Here is a 23,171-nt window from a genome sequence, read left to right as displayed (position 1 = left end):
CACACTGACCATATGGAAAGCGCTGATATGTTATCAGTTTTTTATATGCTGGCTTCCTCTCCGTCCGTAGGTCAGCCAGAAACCTGCTGATAGTCGTGGTTTTCTCCCGCATAATGCTGGCCGCAGTCGTATAAGTGAAATATTTTTGAGAACGACGTAAAACACCCAATCACATAAACGTTAGTAGTTTTGATCAATTCAGGCGTCAGTTATCTGCATAATCCCAAGCATGCAACTGTTTCTGTTTGCGTCATTCACACCCTGACTAGCCTTTTAACCATATGTGCGTGGGGAACGAGTTTCGTAACATAGTGTTTCTGGGTGCTTTAACACGGAGCATCTCAATGGCTTCTAAAGAATTCTAGATTAAAAATTCATTTATAAAGTTATACAAAAGACATCAGAAAAAATAGTTGTGGTCGATTTTAGTACAGCCGGGAATCAAGGCGAACAACAACACAGAATTCGTCTTTCAACCACAAACAATTTGTTTATTTGGAGGTTATCTCAAACAACTTCAGACATCGCTTTCCTTAGTGTTACAGATTAGAGTTGATCCAATTTCTGAAATAGCTAACACGGGAATACACACTCGGGTAACCACCGCTGCACGAAGAGATTCCCCAGGAGGTGATTCCTGCCAGAATTCCGCTGCACACCATCGGACCGCCACTGTCACCCTGTCAGACAGAAAAAACCGAACCATCAGCCAAGATGGGTCATGACATATTCGTGGACTAAGTCGGAATATTAACCAAAAAAACGACATTAGTGGCTGGGTACTAACAAAAAAATCACCGGGTATAAAACATCTTTATGCATGCGATTGAACTAAAAGAAATTAAACTACTAAAAATACGAAATCTTACACTGCAGGCGGATTTTCCTGACTGGTAGACACAGATGTGACCTGAGTTGATGGCAGCTCCGGAAATACTTGACCATCGTGAGGCACATTCCGAGTTGGAAATGGCGGGCATGTTCGCGTATCTCAACGTAGAAGCAGTACTTCCACCACCTGATAATACAAATCGATTTCTTTTTCTTTTGTCTTTATTTCAGAACTCGTGAGATCATTTGGAAGGACGTTAATCTGTCTGTACATCCAAACACACAACTGTATACCAGCCGTCAACCAAAATGGACGTTCAGGACCAATAATCACAAGGCCAATTCTCAAAACGATGTTTAACTCAAACTACCAAAGAGCGTGTTTAAAGTACGAAAATAGGACGGAATCATACTAAGCGAAGCCGTCAACAGTTTTCAGTGATGTTAATAACGCGCAAAGTATGTTCTAGGTGACTGAATGAAATCAATATTCAAAACGTGCACCATGCTGGAATATAAGCTATATAAGTCAATAATAAAATATGTACCTCGGTTGCGCTATGATTGCAACTGTTCATATATCCAACGTGGCGATGTAGTTCAAATATACATCCCCTAGCCCCCTAGGTCCCCTAGGTTAGGCGGAATTACAATCAATCATGAACGAGAGTTTCAGAGAATCTGGCCTCTCTGTCCATAGGGTTAATAATAGTTAACTTGTGGTTAACAATAATTATAAGTGGCCTATTAGACGATGAAGTTATCATACATGCTATCGTTTTTTTTCTGTTTAGTTGCGCTCATAATTTGTCATCGTCGTCAGAAAACAGACAGGGAGTTGGACGCAAGGTGTAAGTTTACACATGCAAGACAAAAATCAGTCGCTCCACATCACCTGGCATGTGTATGCAAGCAGTATTGAGCGGTTTAATGAACTTACCACTCGTTCTACCCCAGCCCGAGATCGTACATGTCACTCCAGTAAAGTCGCTGCTTGTGCTGGACGCCATTGTGATCGTCTGGATGTACGTGGTGCTTGGGAAGCTAGAACTGAACCTCAGGATGGCGATGTCGTTTGGATAACCAGATCCCGAAGTGTAACTTGGGTGCTATGAACACCAAGAATAATAAATAAAAATTTTAGATTATTTTTACATGAGTTCGACAAGTATAAAAGTTTTTGATAAAAACAACGTTCATATAGTCCTACTCTCAAGTGCAAGAAATTCAAATAAATCTGTGGACAAATAGGCCTAGTGTCGGTTGTGTGAAGTTAGCCGCCATTATTTGTCAGGTATAATATGACCAGAGTTCTTTATATATTTTCTCTGTATTGGTGCTAATAAGAAAAAGACAGTAAATTCAAATTTCCTTGAAACTGATAATAGTTACATCGTAAAGAAAAGTGGTTAAGCTGACACTTTGCGTGTCTCATGCCTTCAACTGAAAATGCTTGTAATATCAGCGGAAACTTTCAGGAAAAGTTCATTTTACGTACTCACTAATGTTTAAGACAAAAGTGTCCCAGTGTTTGTGAAATCTTAAAGAGGAGAAACATCTTACCCTCGTCCATGAAGACACAGTACGGGTGACTTCGTTACCACTGGTGGTAGAAGGACTATGTTCTCCAGCTGTGGCTGTGTACGTTCCCTGAAAACGAAAATTGAAGACAAACCATCAGACGGTTCAAACTATACTGTAACAACCGTGGATTGCACTGATATACAAATAAAGCCGTACATCTACGTTGGCAAAGTTTATTCATTTTTCGGTATAAAGATGAGCTATTATATGAGTTGCAGACAGGCTTGGTCAACATTTTACTGTTGCCAATATTAAGGAAAGGAGTTAGAACAAAAACGCATGGGTTTTAAGTCCTCTTATTTTATAAAAAAAGAGTCGGTCCTTCCACATCCCATCAAGGCAAAGAGAACGTCTGTAAAGGTTTCCTTTCACTCACAGAGCTGAGGCAATGGGCAGCAGTAAGAGCACGGGTAGATGAGATCAAGACAGCTCCGCACGTGAAGGCGCCATTTCTCCTCAGATGTAGTTGCCATGGGAACTGTCCACGTGACGCCACTGAGCCACCGACAATCTTCAGGATGGGGTCGTCGAAGTTCAGGACGGGGTCGTCATATTCGTCGTCGATGTCCGACTCAACTGAAAAGTTAATTAATTTTATAATCATAAAATGATGTGTGTTTTGAACAGAATATTATGTAACGGTGTGCGATTACCACTGGCAGTTACCGCAGTTTCAGGTAAATATGCATAGTTAAGAAAACTGATCAACTGATGTATGCGGTAGCCATAGTTTAAGAAAGTTACTACAGTTTATGATTCACGTCTTGAAAATCTTCCATGGAATGATGGATCATTGAGATTCGTAAGCCATAAGTCATGATGGTAACAAGTAAACTTCACTGATACTCACCAGTGGCCAGTGATAAGTGTCAAGGAACTTCAGGCTTAAGTTATAAATTGCATACCCATAAAATTCAGAGCTGGAAAGACCTCAAATTGCGATTGGTACATTGTTCTGTTGTAAAAAGTGCACAAACTTTAAGAACAAAGAACACACTAGCATGAAGTATATGTCAGGTGAAAGGCCATATTTTTTTAGAATATTTTTGACCTGGTAAAATGCATTTTAAACTTCTTCTACCGGATTCTACCGTTGCCTTTTCTGACCATATTGGGACCATTGATGTTACTTCAACTTTTTGTCATTTGACACTGATGTATTGCTATATTTCATCACTCCTATGCATTTTCATTTAGAGCTATGAATGCATTCAACAATGGACCTTGAAACGAACTTTTCCATGCCAAAAATATTGGTGTGGCGCCAGTGATACCCTCTGGGTCCCAACAAACCATCGTACAATCCTATGTTTAAAATGCATTTAGTCGGTTACAAAAATTGTAAAAAAATAAATCTTTTAAATTATATTCCTGGACAGTATGGTTTTTCTTCTGAAAAATACTTTATTTTAAAGTTTTCCTTGTCTTTAAACTTTCTAAAGCAAAACGTGCTAACTGTAGTTGTGTTTGAATATTTGACTTGAATCTTAAGACCGTTGATAAACATGAGCCTAGTCTTATACATGTAATTATGGGTGTAAGCTTTGACAGTAGTTTGCTCACAACTCCCAACCTAAAAAAATAGGTGATTATTATTTCGACACTACTAACTAGTGACGAGAGATTTGCTGATGAATATTTACCTGGAATGGAATTACCAGTCACAAAGGCGAGGAAGCAGCAGAGGAGCAGTTTGGACACCATTTTGATTCTGGAATGTTCTCACAAGCGAGTGTGCTCCGAAGAATAAGTGAGGGACTTTTATACCCGATAAAACATCTCACATCATGAGATTTTCCCACAATAATTTAGAAAAAATAATTTTATGGCGCTCTTGGGTTCTTTATTTTTTCTGTAATTATGGATAGATTTATTAAGTGTGTTTATTTTTCATGCAATGTTAAAAGTTTTATGACCTACTAGTACCGTACATTCTCGTGCTAGACAGACGTTGAATAATGTTGTATAGACTTTCGAAAATTAGACCATTGGAAAAATTGGAATATCAATAAACAGTGCAAAATATCACCCAAAATCAGTCAAGATATGGTCAAGAATTGAACAAGGAAACGACACTTCGACCAGAGAGATGATCAGTCGACAAAGCGAGATTCTGAACAATGTTTGGTTTCTGGTTGTGTGTACGCCAATACAAGCCATTTCTGCTGGTTGTTGTTGTAACCATATGTCATTTTGTAATTAGACAGAGAGCAATGTTTTATAAAACAGGACGAATAATTCGATAATTCGATAATGTTTAAGCATGAACAGTTATAGAACAAAAACTCTAACTGAGGTAAATTGACAAAAGGCCTTATTTCATTGGCTACGCGTGCCAGTTAACACATTATTGTCTCTGCTCTTGTTTTCCCTCTACATGCTATGTGCTGCAATTCTTTAATTGTAAAGCAATAGAATCAGTTTCTTGTAACACCTTCATGCAACCGTTCTCTTCGGAGGCGGTAGAGCCAGGGTCAACCTTAAAAGAGGAAGTTGTAACTTCCTCGCTTGGCGTTCAGCATGAAGGGGATAGTGCAACGACTGGTTGACCTGTATCAGTATAATAGCTCGGCTGAAGCAGCAATAGATAAAAGTGCGGTGGAAATCCGTCCTGCAACAAGGAGGCACATTACGTGCACTCTAAGGATTCCTTCGTCGTCATATAATTGTTAAGTACGACGTTAAACCCCAAGCACTCACTCACTCATCTTCATACATTGTGTCATTTGTACTGTTATATTTCATTACAGAATTTTTTGGTAAGAAATCTATTTTAAATTTAAATATCAAACAAAAATTTTCACTTGCTTCCATTCATTAAAACAAAGTCCGCGAACAGAATATTCTTCCTTGTGAAAAAAAGTCCTAACTGTTTTTCAGTCTTGTGACTGTTCAAAATATATAATGCTAGAAATTAAAATATGAAATGTCGTTTGATTGCTAGTGGTTTGAAATTGAGATAAAAATTTTAAAAATTATATTTTGAGCATCGAAAATAAACACCAATCATATTATTTCAAGTAAGAAAAGGGCTAGATGGTAATATTTATTTATTTATTTATTTATTTATTTATTTATTTATTTATTTATTTGATTGGTGTTTTACGCCGAACTCAATAATATTTCACTTATACGGCATTATGGTGGGAGGAAACCGGGCAGATCCCGGGGGAAACCCACGATCATCCGCAGGCTGTTGCCAGACCTTTCCACTTACAACTGGAGAGGAATCAAGCATGTAGATGGTAATGAAGGAATGTCCATTTTGTGGAATGTTAAACCAGTTCATTTTTATTACTCATTGTATATATTACTCATTGTATATCTACAAATATTATGTCACAGATTATCTGCAGGGTCATCCGTTTGATGCTAATAAAGACGCATCGTCACTAGTCGCCCTGCGGATAGACACTCTCAGGTACAGATTAATCTGTTGTTCGCTACTTAACAGCTTTATACATGTACGACCATGTTCCCAGCAACAGTCTATCCATGTATTATGCCATGTTACTAAACCACTGCCTGTTTTGACATGTACGTAACATGTCCCTAAGTTACTGGCAACACATATCCTATATAAAGGCCTCTGTGGACATTCATATTCATATTCCTTGGAAATAACATTAAGTTTGAAACTGCAGTTGGAATATAACAGGATGTAGAAAGTTAAGAAGGCGCTTATTTATTATATATATATATATATATAATATGAAAATGAAGATGGAGACAGAGTCTCGCCCTGTCTAACATCTTAATAACCGTAATAAAATTGTGATAACTTGGAGATGTGTCAGCTTAAGTGGGTTACGCGTCAACCATGGGAATACCAGTATGCTTGTACCCATAAATATGCACTTCATGCAATATGGAGACCTGTAAGGTTATCAACTTCACGGCATCTAAATTATTCGCGTTGTAAAATTGTCTTCACCTGTTATCTTTTCATTAGTTGAGATATCAGCTTATTTACTGCCTTCTCCATGGAGTTTACTCATTTTACCCTCATGACTAGCTCACATTAGCTTCCTCTCTGAACGTGTATGTACGTTGGAAGGCCTGCCAGCAGGCCTGTCTGGATGGACGTGGATTCACCCCCCACCACCAGATTCTGCTCGGTTTTATCCCCACAGAAATGCTGTCCGGAGTTATATAAATAAAATATTCCTGAATATGGCGTAAAACACTACTCAAATAAATAAACATGAGGCCGTATTTCAACTATTACGTGTAACTACTAGCCAACTATCATTCTGTTGCCGCTGCTCTAGTTTTACTCTCTATGCTGTACGTCTTTAATCATATCATATTTAAATCTTCAGTGTTAAGGTACGATGGCTCAAGTGGTTAAAGCACTATTTCGCTACGATTATCAATCATTTGACTAATATGGTCGCTAAGAAGTTCGAATCTAGCCCTCGCTGTTTCGGTTGAAACTTAGGTTGGTAGTTTACTTATTGTAGCTACCATATCACTGGAAAACTCTTGAGCACCGCGTTAAGCACCAGTCAGTTTTTAATCAGTCTCAACCGCTGGAACACTAAATGCGAGTTCAACGCCGAACATGGGAAGGGAATTTCTTGATTCCTGTGCTCGTTCGTTTGGCCGTTTGCCTAATCTTAAGATGAAGACCACTTGTTTTAGACCAATGCAATGCTGAAGACCAATCTGTAGTCACACGTGAGGAATTTTGTTAGTAAGGTTGGCAATAGATTTATTAATCTATTTGTTCATTTTGTTTTTGTTGTTTTGTTTTTTTTGAGTGTTTAACGCCGTACTCATTAATGTTTCCATATAACAAAGTATACTCAATAAAAAATACAAACGCAAGAAACAATTTTATATTGTTTTACTCAGTATTAAATAACGTGCTAACTCAACAATTAGGGCAGCTATTTCTTACCATTTGTGGCATCCATATCCAAAAAACTTTTACATTTTAGGACAATGGTTTAGGAGTTATGGCAGCGTGAAAAGTGAGTGACCTGTAATCACAGTTCGTGATGCTAACGGTGGACACACTTGGTACTGAGTCGTGTGAACGGTGATTATCGTTTTTATTTTTGTTGAGTACACGTATTCAAATCATATTTATTTATTTATTTGATTGGTGTTTTACGCCTTACTCAAGAATATTTCACTTATACGACGGCGGCCATCATTATGGTGGGAGGAAACCGGGCACAGCCCGGGGGAAAATCCACGACCATCCGCAAGTTGCCTGCAGACCTTCCCACATACAGCCGGAGAGAGCGCCAGCATGAGCTGGGCTTGAACTCACAGCGACCGCATTGGCGTATTCAAACAATAAGACCACTGGAGAATATAAGATCACTGTATCGGAGCCATGTTAACATTTCCATTATAGCTCAGATTTGGGTACATTTAGGTGTATCTGTAAGATAAAAATGTATGATCAGACAATTGTCGGTTTATAAAGGGAATTATTGCTCACGGCTTTTATGTTTAGCATGCCTATACGCCCGTTAATATTTTATGTTGAGCTCATTGGTTAACTTATCGATTATTTTATCCCATGTTAGTTCCTTTTCCCCTAATTGGATAATGCCACGTCACGTGAGGTTCAGCAAATCAGGATTTTAACACCCAGCGAGGTCTTCACGCCAAACCATGCTTTATTTTTGGTCACCACTTGAGTTGTCGACCCTTGTTTTCCACTTTTCAGTTCGTTGGCTTCAACTTCGAACCGACAAATCATGATGTACTTTACATTCGATAAACATAACGTATAATGTCTGAAAAAAGACAATACTATACCAAATATTTATTTATTTCTTTGCTGTTCACCGTGCTCACGAATATTTGACTAACACTACCGCTCCAGCATTATGAAAAGAGGAAGCTGGGCAGAGCCAAGGGGAAACCCACGACCATCCGCATATGACTGCCAGACATCTCCAGGTTCGGTCGGAGAGGAAACCAACATGGGCTGGACCTGAACTCAAACGGCCGCATTGGTGAGATGCTCGTGGGTAATTGCGCGTGCTAACTTCTAGGCCATCCTACAAAATTCATACTATAAACTAAAAATAGTGTTTCCTTCATAAATGCATTTCTGTTCCAGTTTATAAACTCGTCTTGGTATCTATTTTATGGCTGCTATGTTAAGGACTATGTTTAGTGATTGAAACGATGTTTTTATTACACTAAATATGTGAAATACTTAAATGGTAATGTGGTGCATATTTTCTGTAAACATAAATAGTCCATAACTTATGTTATTGAGTGTATATACCAGACATGTGAAAGAGTTTACTATATAAATGCCACATATTTACATAGCAAATATGACATGTTTATAACACTATATAACACTTCTATATGTTTAATATCGGCTTTTTGCGCTTAATAAACCAAAGCTATGCTTACCGGATTATTTGTCGAAAGCCCCTGAGCAGGCAGCCAAACATTCAACAAAATAAACACATATAAACTGAAATTTAATTCTTTAAATGTAGTAATTATCGCTGTGATCCAGTGGGTTTAAGTCTGGTTGAAACCGATATTAACGAAGCCAGAGTGTGTTAAATAAAAAAATATATTTAGATTGAGAAATTTATTTCTTTACATGTAGTCTAATTATAGTCGTGTTTCAGTGGCTCTTTTTTCTTCTTACAACGGGTTAGATATGTTATGAAATAGACAGTGATTATACAGCAAAAGTGTATCATGCAGTTCATACATGAATACCCTTATCGTCATGCTGTCTGGCAGCTCAGGCCATTCGGAGAATAGCGCTGTCTACACTCCTGTAACAGTACGCATTCGACTGTAACAGAGATGTATAAATATGCATTCAAATAGCTCGCGGCTTGTGGCAACACACGGGGTTGCCCCATCGCTTCCCTATAAAATTAAGCGTGATATGTTTTAATTCTCTGTTTAATATAGACGAAAGGATGCTGTATCAACGTTAGTTTTGCTCCAGACAGGCATACTTCCAGTTTCTCCACGAAAGACGCAGTGTCGACCACACATCTGATATATTTTATGAAGAAGGTGCTAGTAAGCAGCTACCACGTACAGAGCTTTGAATCCCATTGGTTCGTATATTATAGATCAATGTACATATATAGAAAGAATGATCATTAGTCAGATTCAGAGCGTTACTCAGTAATTAAGGAATTTCTCCATTTAGGTCTCAAAATCTTTGCCAGTGAGGTCGCCCGTTCAAATCCAATTGTGTCTTGCCACACTAAAACGTAAAAGACAAATTCATCGACAGACGTAATTGTTATTTACTGTGATGGCGGTCAGTTTGTCAGCTGGAGGAAAAACACCGGACTTAGGCAATGTGTGACGTAGATATATGCACGTAATAATGATTTAAGACAAGTGGTTAGCGTGGTCGAGGTTAGCGTTCCAGCGCGGCACGATGTCCAGGTGCCTCTCATTAATACAGTCAATGTGAGTCCAGGCAGTGCGGTTCCTCTGCGGTCGTACATGGGAAGCTCTGCTGATGATCGTGGGTTTCCCCCCCCCCCCCGCTGGGTTCGGTTTCCTCCCGTACAAGTGAAATATTCTTGACAGATATTCTTGAGTACGATGTAAAAACATCAATCAAATACATAAATTAATTAAGACACGTGGTTTTCAAAGAACTTTAAGCTTCGCAAACCACCACCGAAGCACCATCGACCGTTGTTTGGTCACGCTCAGTGAAACCAGGGTCTGTACGCGATAATCAATCTAAACCGTGAATTAGTCCTGCAAAGTATATGCATTTATTGCGTAGTGCAATTTACACAATACGCAACGTAGCCTCAGCTGTACTCAACTGAGGTTATCTTTGACATAGATAGCATTTGCCTTTAACATAGGAATAGGTTTTCTCCTCTGGATTCTGTTTTTAATAAAACCCCAGTGTGATTAACTATTGCAAGAGAAAATTCACCATTTATTTATTTGTTTGTAATCTTCCTCTTCTTAGGATTGAGCTGGAGTGACGCCATGGATCCGTGTTGTACAGGTAGGATATAACGTAACTATTATCTATTTCTTTTGTTTTAAACGTAGGCTTATTGAAAAAGTACACAGTAAGCCGGTGACTTATAGGGTGTAGATACAGCTGTACAGACATATATCGGTGAATATATAAAAAAAACATACAATACTAATATAGCAGAAATGTGAATATGTAAGACAAATCATTCGAATGATATAATGAAAAATTGCACATATAACTTACGAAATAATTGAAGACTTAAAACTATATGGGCTTTAGAATTAATCATTTAGTAATTAATGAATAATTATCGGTATAGAAATGATATATTTGGTTATAGTTATAGTTAACTATGGTCAGGGTGGGCGACAGGATATTTCACAGGTAGCAGACCTCACGTACAACCGGAGAGGATGCCAGTATTGTCTGAACATAAACTCACGGCGACTGCAGTTGTGAGAGGCTCCTACGTCATTGCGCCTTTCACGCAAGACTAAGCACCTCCTCCACAGAGGCTTCTATGTTGATGTTGTATGTGTTATGGTTTTAACAGTAAATGTTCACACGCTTTTAGGCAAACAGAGTATTAAAAAAGTTTAAAGTATAGACAGTAGAACCAGAATAACGACGACAGTGCGATAACTGGAAAATGGTCACGAGTAACAGATGAAATATGGCGTCTTGTCGGACAATTTTCCCGGCTTCCTACAGCCATAGTGTTTTCGATCGCCGTATAAGTGAAATATTCTTGAAAAACACCATGAAATAAATAAATCTTGTCCATTTACCTCAGGGTTTTACTCTAACTATTCGTGTATAATACCGAATTACACGGGTCGATTAGCATACAACCAGAATTGTATTAGTTATACAGGGAACAGTGAAGCAATCAACCGATTCTATATCAGGAATTACAAAGGTTGATTTGCATACAAGCAAAATTGTATTAGTTATACAGGGAACAGTGAATCAATCAAACGATTTTATATCAGGAAGAGATGGTTAATCTTATCGACGGGAAATAAATCTAGGTGTTCAAGCTTCTGGGCATAAGCAGGCGAGGGGTTCATGCGAGTCAGATTTAAATGGTCGTCGGAATCTAAACAGCAGTTCTTAACAATAACATTTCACCAATAAGGCCGCGTGTTCGAATCCAGCTCTCGCTGTTTGTATCAGGTGGGTTGGCAAGTACATGATCTTGTTTCTTATGGTCGTTCGTAACATTCTGAGGTTTTTGAAACAACTTTAATACAACAAAGATCCAAGTCAGAAGATTTAAAATCATAGATTTAATTCATAAATACAGAAGCTATGTACAATGTATAGATTGAAATCACGAACGGGCCTACATGGCCAAATTGTGTGTGTGCTAGCGCACCACAATAATTCGGGATCCCCAGGTTACTACTCATCCTAGCTTCCTTTGTAGCCTTGTGTGGTAAAGTCTATGTTTGTGTATAAAATGTGATGACAACACACTGTTTTGAGTAATTGTAGACATACAGTGCCTAATAAACTGCACCTAACATCAATGAGTTTATTTTTACCTAGCTCCGCTTAAGCCATAGTGCTAGGGGGCTTATATGTTGCTACTTTAAGCATATGCATGGACAGATGGTGTCCGGTCGTACGTGTGAACGTCTGCAAGCAACCTACAGATGGTCATGGGTTTCTCCTGAGCTCTGTCCCGTTTCCTCCCACCATAAGCTGGCCGCCGTCGTATAAGTGAAATGCACTTGAGTATTGCATAAAGCAGCGATCAAATAAATAAATAAATAAATGACCAGACGGAATAAACCGTAATTGTGGTTAACTGACAAGAGGTCGGTTTTTTAACGGTAATACGTGTGATCATGTGCCCAGTGTTACGCTGTCGTCACTGCTCTAGTTTTACTATCTATGCTGTAGTTTTATACATTTTATTTTATATTTCATTCCAGTGCCTTGGGAATACGAAGGTCCAGTGGAAGACAGTGGGATCAGTCTGGAGTTTTTACGACATTTCATAGTACAGCTGGACGGAAGATTTACTAACGAAGTATGCCAGCAACATTACTACAACACAGTGGCGGTTATGTACCGGAAGTTAGTGGTTAAATACTTTGACTTTGTCCACGTGGATATATTAAAACACATAATATGGACAATACGAACTTGTAAGGGCAAACGCATAGCTGCGACAGCGGTTCTTTACGCTTTCTTTGCCCTCAGTGAAGCAATACCCGACTTATGTTTTGACCGTAAGCTGCTATCTAGGACTACAAAGGATATCTTAACTGCGATGGATGAGTTCGGGGAACATTGTGGTTTTCAAGTGGCTGGAATGCATGCTCTATGTGCTGTTGTGACAAAGATGTCAGCCATCCAGGAATGTCTAAAGATCGAGGTACAAAACTGTATGGAGACAATTCTTCAAGCAGCGAGAAGACATCATACATGCGAACGAGTGCGAATCTGGTCTCTGCACTCAGTGTCACTCCTTATGCCTTTCCTGGACTCAAAGCAAGTCGAACATGGATACCGAATAATTGACTGGACGTTGTACTACCTAAAAGCTTACAATCACCACATTCCAACTCTTTCCTGTGTTTGGCATGTTGTGAAAAGTTGTCTAGCGATGAGCGAAAACATATGTCTTTACTTCTTTGATGTTGGCGGGCTTGCATATCTCTCAGTGGCAACATCTTCACTTCGTTACAACTGGAAGATTCAGACGTCTTGCTTCCACGTATTGACAGCCCTGGATGATGTAAGTAGATCCCACCAACGTGTGGCATTAACCTGGGTATCGGTTCTGTTTGACGTTATTTCGACAATGCAACATTACCCCAGTGATACCGAGCTTAGTGCCCTAGGGGTCAAACTGTGCCATTCCGCGTTAGTTGTCAGAGCTTCAGGTATGATTTCGTTGGAATTTATCTCAAACCGTGTTGTCAGTGTGTTGCTTCAAACAATGGCTCTGCGCGCAGACTGCGTAGACACTCACACATTGGCTTTGGAAATCGTAGGCTCGGTTGGTACAATGTCCAAAGAAGCGCTGAAACATTTCGCCAACTCAGGAGGCGTTAGTCGCGTTCTCAGGTCTGTAGCACAGTTCACCGGCAATGACCGTTTGCACAAAGCTTCGTACAACATTCTTCATATTCTTTTTCAACACGAAGATGCCCTGATACCTGTAGAGACGCAAACTGAACTAGGCTTTGACATAATCAGGCTTGATATGAAAAACCTCAGAACTTCGTTACAAATACTTGAAACCATACAACAGAATGTTCGGTCGCGCGGCTCAGATGCTGTTGTGCAAGTCGAAAATGGGGTGGACATCCTTGGCGACTTCATGTGGAATTACCGCCATAATGTAGATGCTCAACTAAGGGCGTGTCGCCTGTTAAAGGATTCCTGGCAAGCACAAGGTGAAATCTCAAGGAAATTTAAAGACAACCCATTAATCGGAAATTGCCTTTCCTTCGTCGTAGGCAATTCTAAATTCCCCGACAATATTCGGGAAATGGCGAGTGAACTTCTGGCTTGTCTTGTAGAGAACACAGGGAGACTCTTGTCACACGTGGATCGGGGATGTCTGTACCAATTCTTGGCTGGAGAGAGATCGCCTGAAGAGTTTAGGCCCCTGTCATTTAAACTAAAGAGGAGCACTGGCCTTCTACGCAGGAATTTCAGTGTAAATACAATGGTACGAAATGTGATAGCAGCCATGAACCAGGTACAAACATTTCAATATTCCGTTAACCTAAATGGCTGTGAGATTTTAAGAAGTTTATGTTCAAGCGAGACGGCTGATGTCATTCAAAACGCTGTTATCCAATCAAACGGCATAGAAGCTGTCATAAGCGCCATGGACAAGTATCATACGGACTGGAATCTTTTCACAGTCGGGGAGGATGTATTGTATTACACATGCACAAACAAGACAGCTTTAAAGACTTTGCTTGATAAGGGTTGTGTACGAGTGATGCAGAAGAAGCGTTACTTGTAACGATCTCATGTTGTTGAAATGTTACAAACATCAAGGGCTCTGTCGGGAGGACTTTTCTAAGCACTGTGTTCAGAGCCTAAGTGCCTCAGTGCCTCAGTGCCTCCGTGGCTCAGTTGGTTAGCGCCCTAGCGCAGCGTAATGACCCAGGAGTCTCTCACCGATGCGGTCGCTATGAGTTGATATCCATCATGCTGGCTTCCTGTCCGTCTGTACGTGGGGAGGTCCTGCTGCAAATTGCAGATGGTCGTGTTCTGCCCGGTATCCTCCCACCATAATGCTGGCCACCCTCGTATAAGTGAAATATGTTTGAGTACGGCGTGAAACACTAATCAAATAAATAAACAAAACCTCATCTACCTGTGACCAGTGAGACTTCTGTGTCGTGCAGAATCCAGTCTGGACAGCGCATGCGCTGTGTCATGTTAATATTGTCCATCATTGTACAATGATACCTTGCTGAAGATTTAATTTAGCGCTGAGTTTTCAACATTATTTAGGTCATACAACGACGGTGCTTTCATTCTGCAGGCCGACCCCAGTCCGGTTACCAATATGCTTTCACGCACGGTTTGCAGCTTCTCCGTCAGTATAGGGCTGCCAGTGCACTTTGCAATGCCAATAATAAGCACTCTGGTGTTGTATATGCAATGTTCGTAAATGGAGAAGCTTTGTAGGGCTTTAGCAATGATGTCGGATTACAGTCCCTATATGTGCATGTATTATAAAATGCATGTATTATAATTTACGGAAATTTCGGCTTTTAAAAATTCTTCAAGCATATATGTCTTGTATTTATCAACACAGCTCAATACTTTTCAGCATACAGATAGCACATATGTAGTCCTTTCAGCTCACTGATTTTTCAGCTTTTCAACTATCACGTGAAAAACGTGAAAAAAAACCCGCTTTTCTTCGCCTTCTAAAGGTCATTTACTGGAAAAACTATACTTGGGAGGAAAAATAAAACCATATTAGTCTTCAGCACACCTGCAATATGGTATGGAGCATACAAAACTATATATTATACCTTCGAACGTTTTGTTTCAAATTCAAAATTAGCCGATTGTAATAAATTTGTAGCCTTGTAACCACACTATATATATGCTCACATACATGTCAAATTTCATGGCAATCGGATAAGAGATTCTGCAGAAGAAAAAAAAGTCTACATTTCTTTATGTGTCTAGTATGGCGACCAGTAGGTCAGTGGTTCAAACCGCGGTGTAGATGTAACAACTTTAATTTGCAATTTTGTTAATTTGTAGAAAAACGAAAATTTAAGAAAACTAGCAGTTCATACGAAAACAATATGCTCCCACCTTTCAGCTTGGAAGACTAACTATCTGATCCCTTCTATCCCTTCTCCCTGTACGCTCCAAGATTGCCCATTTTGAAGTATTAATTAGGGTTTGAACTCCCTATCTCTCGTGTAGACTTTCTAATCTCTCAATGCAGTGCATATATTTTTTGAAATATTTTCCATTTATATAGTGGAAGCTCTGCTTCTACAAAAGGCAATCATTGAAATTATGCACAATGAAAGGCGTTATCATGCTCATGAAATGACTAAGTCAGTTTATAACTGGATTCTCTGATCAGGGATAGGGCATTTTCATTTTGTGAATATCTGGCTATTAGACTTAGTATCATGTGTACGTATGATACATTTTTCGGTAAAAAAAGCCGGAAAGATAATTAAATATTCCGTGCTTATGAAGCCATATTTTAGGAGCACTCGGCAGATGTTCGGCATCCACTAACAGGCTATGCAACCCAAGAATTTTTCCAAAAATTCAAAAATCATAGTCAAAAACACATCCGCCTTTATTGTTGTAAATTATTGTTTAATGTAAGTTCATGTGAATAAATCGTAAATGAATTAAATGAGCTAGTTGTACTGTCACAAACTGGTCTTTGTTTAACTTCTGAAGCAAAACAAAATTTCAAAAAGGAAGCCAGTTTGGCTTCAGAAGTAAAATAAAGGCCACGCTGTGACAGTACAACTAGCCATTTAACTGGGGATGTCACCTTAGGCAAAAGGCAATGGTGAAGTTATCTCCCTTATCAGGTTGCTGATTGCTGAGTCTGATGGGCGGGAATACAAAACTTTCTTCATCCCTTAACAATATTATCTCTCCCATGCCATTTCTTTCTTCGTCATTCTTGGCTGTGGCAAGCAGCTCTGTACGTCACTTTGTATTATGCATTACGTATTACTGCTTCATTGCAAGATAATTATGGCCAGCTTGGACCAGCGACTGATATTATCCACCCTTATAACTTTGAGATTAAGGTCAAAAATCTTTGCAGTTCACCTCTAAGGTTTCACATTGTTAGGTAATGTATTTGGTTTGATTTGATTTGACTGGGGTTTTACGCCATATTTAAGAATATTTCTCTTATACGATGGCAGCCTTATATGGTAGCAGGAAACCGGACACAACCCGGGGAAAACCCATTACCATCCGCAGGCCTTTGCGCTGCGCTGACGTGCTAACCCTCTCCGCCAGTTAGGTGTTGGAAGACATAGGAGTTTGTGCGGCTATTTATTGCCGCAATGTATCAGTTATTATTGATGGTATATTTTATGGCTTATGGTTTTCATCAAAGATCCATTTACCCAGTCAGTTTGCCAACAACGTTATATATATGTACATTGGTATGATAGACTGCATTGGGATACGATAATCTGTAGTTAAAACTATTATCTGCAACTGCTCCAGTGGCTCAGTCGGTTAGCGCGCCGTACTTATAGACAGTAACGTCAGCCGTAACAGGGCTGGAGGTATGCGGAGGTCGTGAGTTCGATCCTCACCTGGAGCAGATTTTTTATGATATCTAGACAATATGGAGATATGTACGTGAATTGTTTTTCTGTGTTTCTTTAATTAACTTATTTCTGTTATCTATGTATTCAAGAGTATCATTATAATGCATAGCGTTTTGTCTCTTATTCATATTTGCGGTATTGATCAACTTTATTGGCGGAGGGAAACCGTGGTCGGGGTACTTAATAATAACACTAAACAAATACTCAAAGTGTACAGCTGTATACTCTAAAGCCTTTTGCATTTAAAAAATAATAACGTTAAATATTTAGGTAAAATATAGACGTTGCTTGAAAGTAAAGTAGATTATACAACATTCGGTATAGACACAAATGAAAGATTTGGATTTGCGTTATATCTATGTGTGTGGTTTATTCATCCGTCAGGCGAAACATAGCAATAATTTATTTATTTGCTCATTACTCAAGAATATTTCACTTCTACGACGACAACCAGCAATATGGTAGTTGGAAACCGGGCAGAGGCATAGCATTAAAGTGACATTGCAAAAACAGGACGGTATGAGCAGCTACTGCTCACACAGAAGACTACAAAGGCTTCCTCAGATTATCTCTTTGGTTTGATATTAATATATTTATTTCAATGCTGTTAAACGCCGAACTAAGGGTGAATCAATTTGTTTGACTGAGTCAGTGAGGGTTTCCTTGACGAAAGAATCAACAATGCGTATAGCTAAATTTATTTATTTATTTTATTGGAGTTGCAGCATTACGGTAGGAGGAAACCGAGCAGAGCCCGGTGAAAACCCACGACCATCCGTAGATTAGTATAGCTACAGTTGCACTATGAAATTTCAAGATGATCGATGATAGTCCGTTTGGAACAAAGATCATAGTACCAGTACTCATTTATGTAATGACAAAGGCATTCAAAAAACATACGTTAAGATCAGCAATTGAATGGGTGAGAAATGTTCAATAAAGATATTTCACGTAGAAATGCATAAATTTAATAAATACATAAATATAATACATGCATATACGCTAAAATTGTTTCTTCTGGTTACTAGTCACTGTTACATAAGACTACAGACTGACCATGTCAGTGATGTGACACGCTGGGGTCAGGCAGTCAGTACAGTGGTTTGATAATCTCCTCAGAAATCCAAAATCGAAAATACCCATCAGTTTATCAGGACATTTTTATCAACCGAAATGGGGCTAGATGCAGAATGGGCACAAAAACTGCAAATCGGCAATGTTCATCGATTACCAAAATCAAGTCATCCAAGTAATACCAACCCACATCAGCCCATCATAATGCGATTGGTGCACACAAGTGACAGGGACAAGATTTTACAGGCGACGTCCGTTTTGCGAGGAAAGAAAATGTCAGTTAGAACTGATCTTCCACCAGAACTGAAAAGAGAACGAGGAAGATTGGCTTACATTGCCTACAAAATTAGGTCCACTGAAAATAAACAGACACGAATTAGAGTGGTTGATACTGATGTTATCCTGGAAACTAGGCCTATGAACGGCACTGGTCCATGGAAAATAATGAGAGATTGAACCATCTGAAAACTGCACCCCTCAGTCTGCTGCTGTGCATTGTTAGGTCATCTGTCAGGTGCCAGGGACAAAGTGAGTTCAGTTGACAAACAAATCAGATCATTTTGCTCCTTATACATGTGGTAATTGAACACATCCTTTCACCCACTACTGAACAGTGTCACGCAGACGTTTATCTCAGTTCCACATTTATGTACTTAATAATGATGATACTTAACTCATATCATTTACATGGCGTGTATTGCATTTCCTTGCTGCACTACATTTATCTCCCTTTGACCACCTGTGAGTGACAACTATTACAATCAATTAGATAAATATCATATATTAAATGCCACTGCCTTTATGTATTTGCACGTACACCCTGCTTGACCATGACGTACAGATCTTGCATTTCAATATCTTGGTACTTGACCAACAATGAGAAAACCTGTTCTGATAGTATTCATCTGAATTACTCTTATTAATACCATGTGATACGTTAATCTCCCTTTGATCAGAGTGTCAGTTTGTGTGTAACACAAGTACTGTAAATTGGATCTCAAACTTCTAAATATGTTAGACTTGAATGTCTCATCTGCCATACTGTAGTAATTCTGTCTTTTATGTCTTAGAAAATCTAAACTCCAGTAATCAATTATTATATTTTTGTTTTGTTTACTTATTCCTGTTTCATTCCTTTTTTATTCCTCTTAAAATCTTATCCCTGCACATGGCCTACAGGAGTCATCGATCAGCGAGGATGTACAGTAAGCACTTTGATCACTGTGTATATATTTGCACCTTTTTATTTCACTACTGTTGTTATATTATTGTGTATATTCAAATTGGGACCTTAAAGTATGTATGCCTCTCATCAGCCGTATCATTGAAATCTGTCTTGCAATATTATGGCTGATAATAACAACGATGAGGGCACATCGACTCTTGAACAGTTACCTTTTTATGATTGCATAGATTTTACTGACTCCACTGTGCATAACAATCCTGTAAACCCAGTGATAATATCGACCTCTGCAGTTTTAGACTTTGACAATCTTTGTTTTAACCCAATACATATAAATGTAATCGATGGCACCCAGTATATAACTGACGATTCCTCCGAGGAACAAGATTACTGGAGAGAGATCCACGATCACCAGGCTAATTGTTTTCTTGAAGAGTCTTTTAAGACTTTGTCAAGACCTTTCTTAGATAGCAAAAACAAACCATTTTCTGTGTTACACTTAAATGCAAGAAGTTTTAAAAAACACTACTCTGAGATTTTGTCCTACATCATAAGTCTAGATTATCCTTTTTCAATCATAGGAATGTCTGAGAGCTGGCTCAACCCAGGAACAGAACACCTTTATGATATCCCTAATTATAAATCGTTCTTCTCATCTCGCTCTAAAAGAAAAGGGGGAGGCCTAGTTCTTTTTGTCCATACCAGCCTGGGTGAATGTTTTATTAGAGAAGATCTCAGTCTTGTTGATGATGATGGCGAATATGAGAGTTTGTTCATAGGAACTACTCAAAAACAAAATAAACAAATCATAGGTATCTTTTATAGGCCACCGGGTAAAAGTGTTTCAACGATCAACTGTCCTCAATTTTGGAGACCATCAAGCCTGAAAACAAACTCTGTACAATATTTGGTGATTTCAACATTGATTTATTCAAAGCAGACACACACCTACCGTCAAAGTATTTCTTAGAAAACCTTAAATCGTTCCATTTTTTCCCCAAAATTACAAAGCCCACAAGAATAACCGATAGGACTGCAACTTTGATCGACAACATATTTACGAATCATCACCAAAGTGCATTGACTTCCGGCATTCTCTTGACTGATATAGCCAATCATTTTTCCATTTTCCATTTTAGCAGTCAGCCATTATATAATATGAACGAAAGCAAACCTATCCCAATCTATAAACGTCTTTTTTCTGAAAATAATAAGCTTAACTTAAAAGCATGTTTGAATAATTATAAATGGAATCACGTGTTTAATGAAAGCGATACCAATGTCGCATATGACTCTTTTCTAGAGCAATTTAAATCCATTTATGATCAGTGCTTTCCACTCCGTAAATTTAAACATAGCAATAAAAAAACAAAACCTTGGATAAGCTCAGCCATTTTAAATTCATGCAAAGAAAAGAATAAATTGTATAAACTACACCTGAAGCATAATGACAGCACGATAAGTAAGCAATACAGAACATATAGAAATAAATTAAATCACACACTTCGTATTTCCAGAAAATCTTATTATGACAATCAATTTAATCTGGTCAACAATAACATAAAGGGCACATGGAAAATAATAAATGAACTTATACAGACGAAACGTAATAATGTACTACCTAAATCTTTTTATATAAATGATATTGAAGACAGTGATCCTCAGAACATAGCAGACAGTTTTAATGGTTACTTTAACACAGCCCCAAGTGTTATTGCTGGGGAGATACCGCAGATGGGGCAAAATTTTGAAACTTTTCTCAAAACACCATCAGTACCAAATTTCAGTCTCGATCCCTGTACCTCAGCAGAAGTTGTAGATGTTATCATGGGACTGAAGAATAGCTCTCCTGGCCTAGATGAGATTCGTGTTTCAGTTGTAAAGTATTGTGCCACAGCAATAGCGAAACCGCTGACCCATATAATAAACTTATCGTTTCAAACTGGAATATTCCCTGATAAAATGAAAAGTGCTAAACTCACACCAGTGTATAAATCGGGTGAAATGAAGGAGTTTAAAAATTACCGACCAATATCTGTCTTACCGTGTTTCAGCAAAATCATCGAAAAACTGGTGGTTAACTGTCTGACGACGTTCCTCGAAATGAACGATATTATATACAGTCAACAGTTCGGTTTCAGATCGCATCACTCTACTACACATGCAATAATTGCTCTATATGATAAACTAGTAACTGCTAAAGAAACAAATAAGTACAGCATCACTCTTTTTCTAGACCTTGCAAAGGCTTTTGATACTGTAGACCACAATGTATTGTTGAAAAAACTCGACCATTATGGTGTCAAAGGTCTTAGTAATACATGGTTTAATGATTATCTGAAAAACAGATCACATTGCCTTTTATACAACGATTGCCGATCAACTACTAAATACATGAATATTGGTGTTCCTCAGGGCTCAATCCTAGGACCCCTTCTCTTTTTAATATACATTAATGACATTAAAGATGTTTCATCTCTACTTGATATCATATTGTTTGCTGATGATACTAGTGCTGTCCTTTGCAATGATGATCCAGCACACCTCCTGGAAACTTTTAATCGTGAAATTGAAAAAATTTACGATTGGCTATGTTGCAATAAACTGTCTCTTAATATTAAGAAAACCAAATTTATGTACATCGCTCCCAATCGCAGAATAAATAATCATGCTACTCCTTTCCTGGCTATAGCAGGCGTAAATATCGAAAAAATCAAGACCTTCAATTTCTTAGGTATAACTTTCAATGAAAGATTAACGTGGACAAACCACATAAATAATATCTGCAAAAAAATATCCCGTAATTTAGGGGTGATAAATCATATTAAATATGCCCTAAAGAAAAATACTCTGTTCATCCTGTACTATGCACTTATTAACCCATATATTACGTACTGCAATGCTGTGTGGGGAAATACTTATGAAACACATCTTCTTCCCCTGATCCGTCTTCAAAAACGAGCATTACGCATTATTACCTCCTCTCATAAATACGAACACACCGCGCCTATTTTTACTGAGTATAATATCTTACCTGTTACCGCGGTTAACACCTTTCAGACACTCCAGTTAGTTCACAAATACTTCTACAATCCTAGCATTACTCCATTATACACCCGTACTTACTTTATAAAACAGTCTGATATTCACTGCTATCCAACTAGAACATCATATTTTAACTTACACCGACCATTTCATAGAAGCAATCTATCCCTACACACTTGTAAAATAAAAGGACCGATCGAATGGAATAAACTGCCCTCCAATTTATAAGAAATCACCTCTTTATCATTATTTAAATCGTCTTTGAAAACTTTACTCCTGAGAAAAATATACAGCTGATGAAGCATATAGCTATAATCATTACTACACCAAGTCATCCACAATTGTACATACGTTTTGAATTAACTCAGTTGCGACACGTAGTTGCTTGCTTAACGTTTTCTCTTGATAGTATATTGTTGTCGCCTTGATTGATATGAATATTAATACATAAGTGCACATGTGTGCGTGTGCATATTTGTACACATATTTACGAATGTAAATTCTCTTTACTGTCTGTATATCCTTACATTTAGGAGTGGGTGCTACTGTAGTAACTACTATGTGTATGCATAATTAGGTACACGTGTACGTATGTGCAAGTGCTTCATTCCAACATATGAGTATTAACCAGTTAGCATCTCTTGTCAATTAAATTTAAACATGT

The 23,171-nt window shown here is 38.4% G+C and overlaps 1 protein-coding gene and 1 non-coding gene across 2 annotated transcripts; one reads left to right on the top strand and one right to left on the bottom strand.

Annotated features, from left to right (window-relative positions):
- Positions 1 to 479: 479 nt before the first annotated feature.
- Positions 480 to 4,129, bottom strand: LOC135466041 (chymotrypsin-like serine proteinase). Its single transcript, XM_064743439.1, has 6 exons — positions 4,059 to 4,129; positions 2,792 to 2,991; positions 2,395 to 2,481; positions 1,772 to 1,940; positions 870 to 1,018; positions 480 to 680 (listed from the first exon to the last, which is right to left on the bottom strand). The coding sequence occupies exons 1-6, from the start codon at positions 4,117 to 4,119 to the stop codon at positions 540 to 542; spliced, it is 807 nt and encodes a 268-aa protein (XP_064599509.1). The 5' UTR covers positions 4,120 to 4,129; the 3' UTR covers positions 480 to 539.
- A 12,962-nt stretch (positions 4,130 to 17,091) lies between these two features.
- On the top strand, positions 17,092 to 17,198 carry Trnai-uau (transfer RNA isoleucine (anticodon UAU)). Its single transcript has 2 exons — positions 17,092 to 17,129; positions 17,163 to 17,198. It is a non-coding gene; the product is annotated as a tRNA-Ile (tRNA).
- The last annotated feature ends 5,973 nt before the right edge of the window (positions 17,199 to 23,171 follow it).

The sequence above is a fragment of the Liolophura sinensis genome, chromosome 5, assembly GCF_032854445.1.
Source record: "Liolophura sinensis isolate JHLJ2023 chromosome 5, CUHK_Ljap_v2, whole genome shotgun sequence".
In the NCBI taxonomy this organism is placed as follows: Eukaryota; Metazoa; Mollusca; class Polyplacophora; order Chitonida; family Chitonidae; genus Liolophura; species Liolophura sinensis.
Note: the sequence above shows the minus strand (reverse complement) of the source record. Positions and strands in the feature narration are given on the sequence as shown.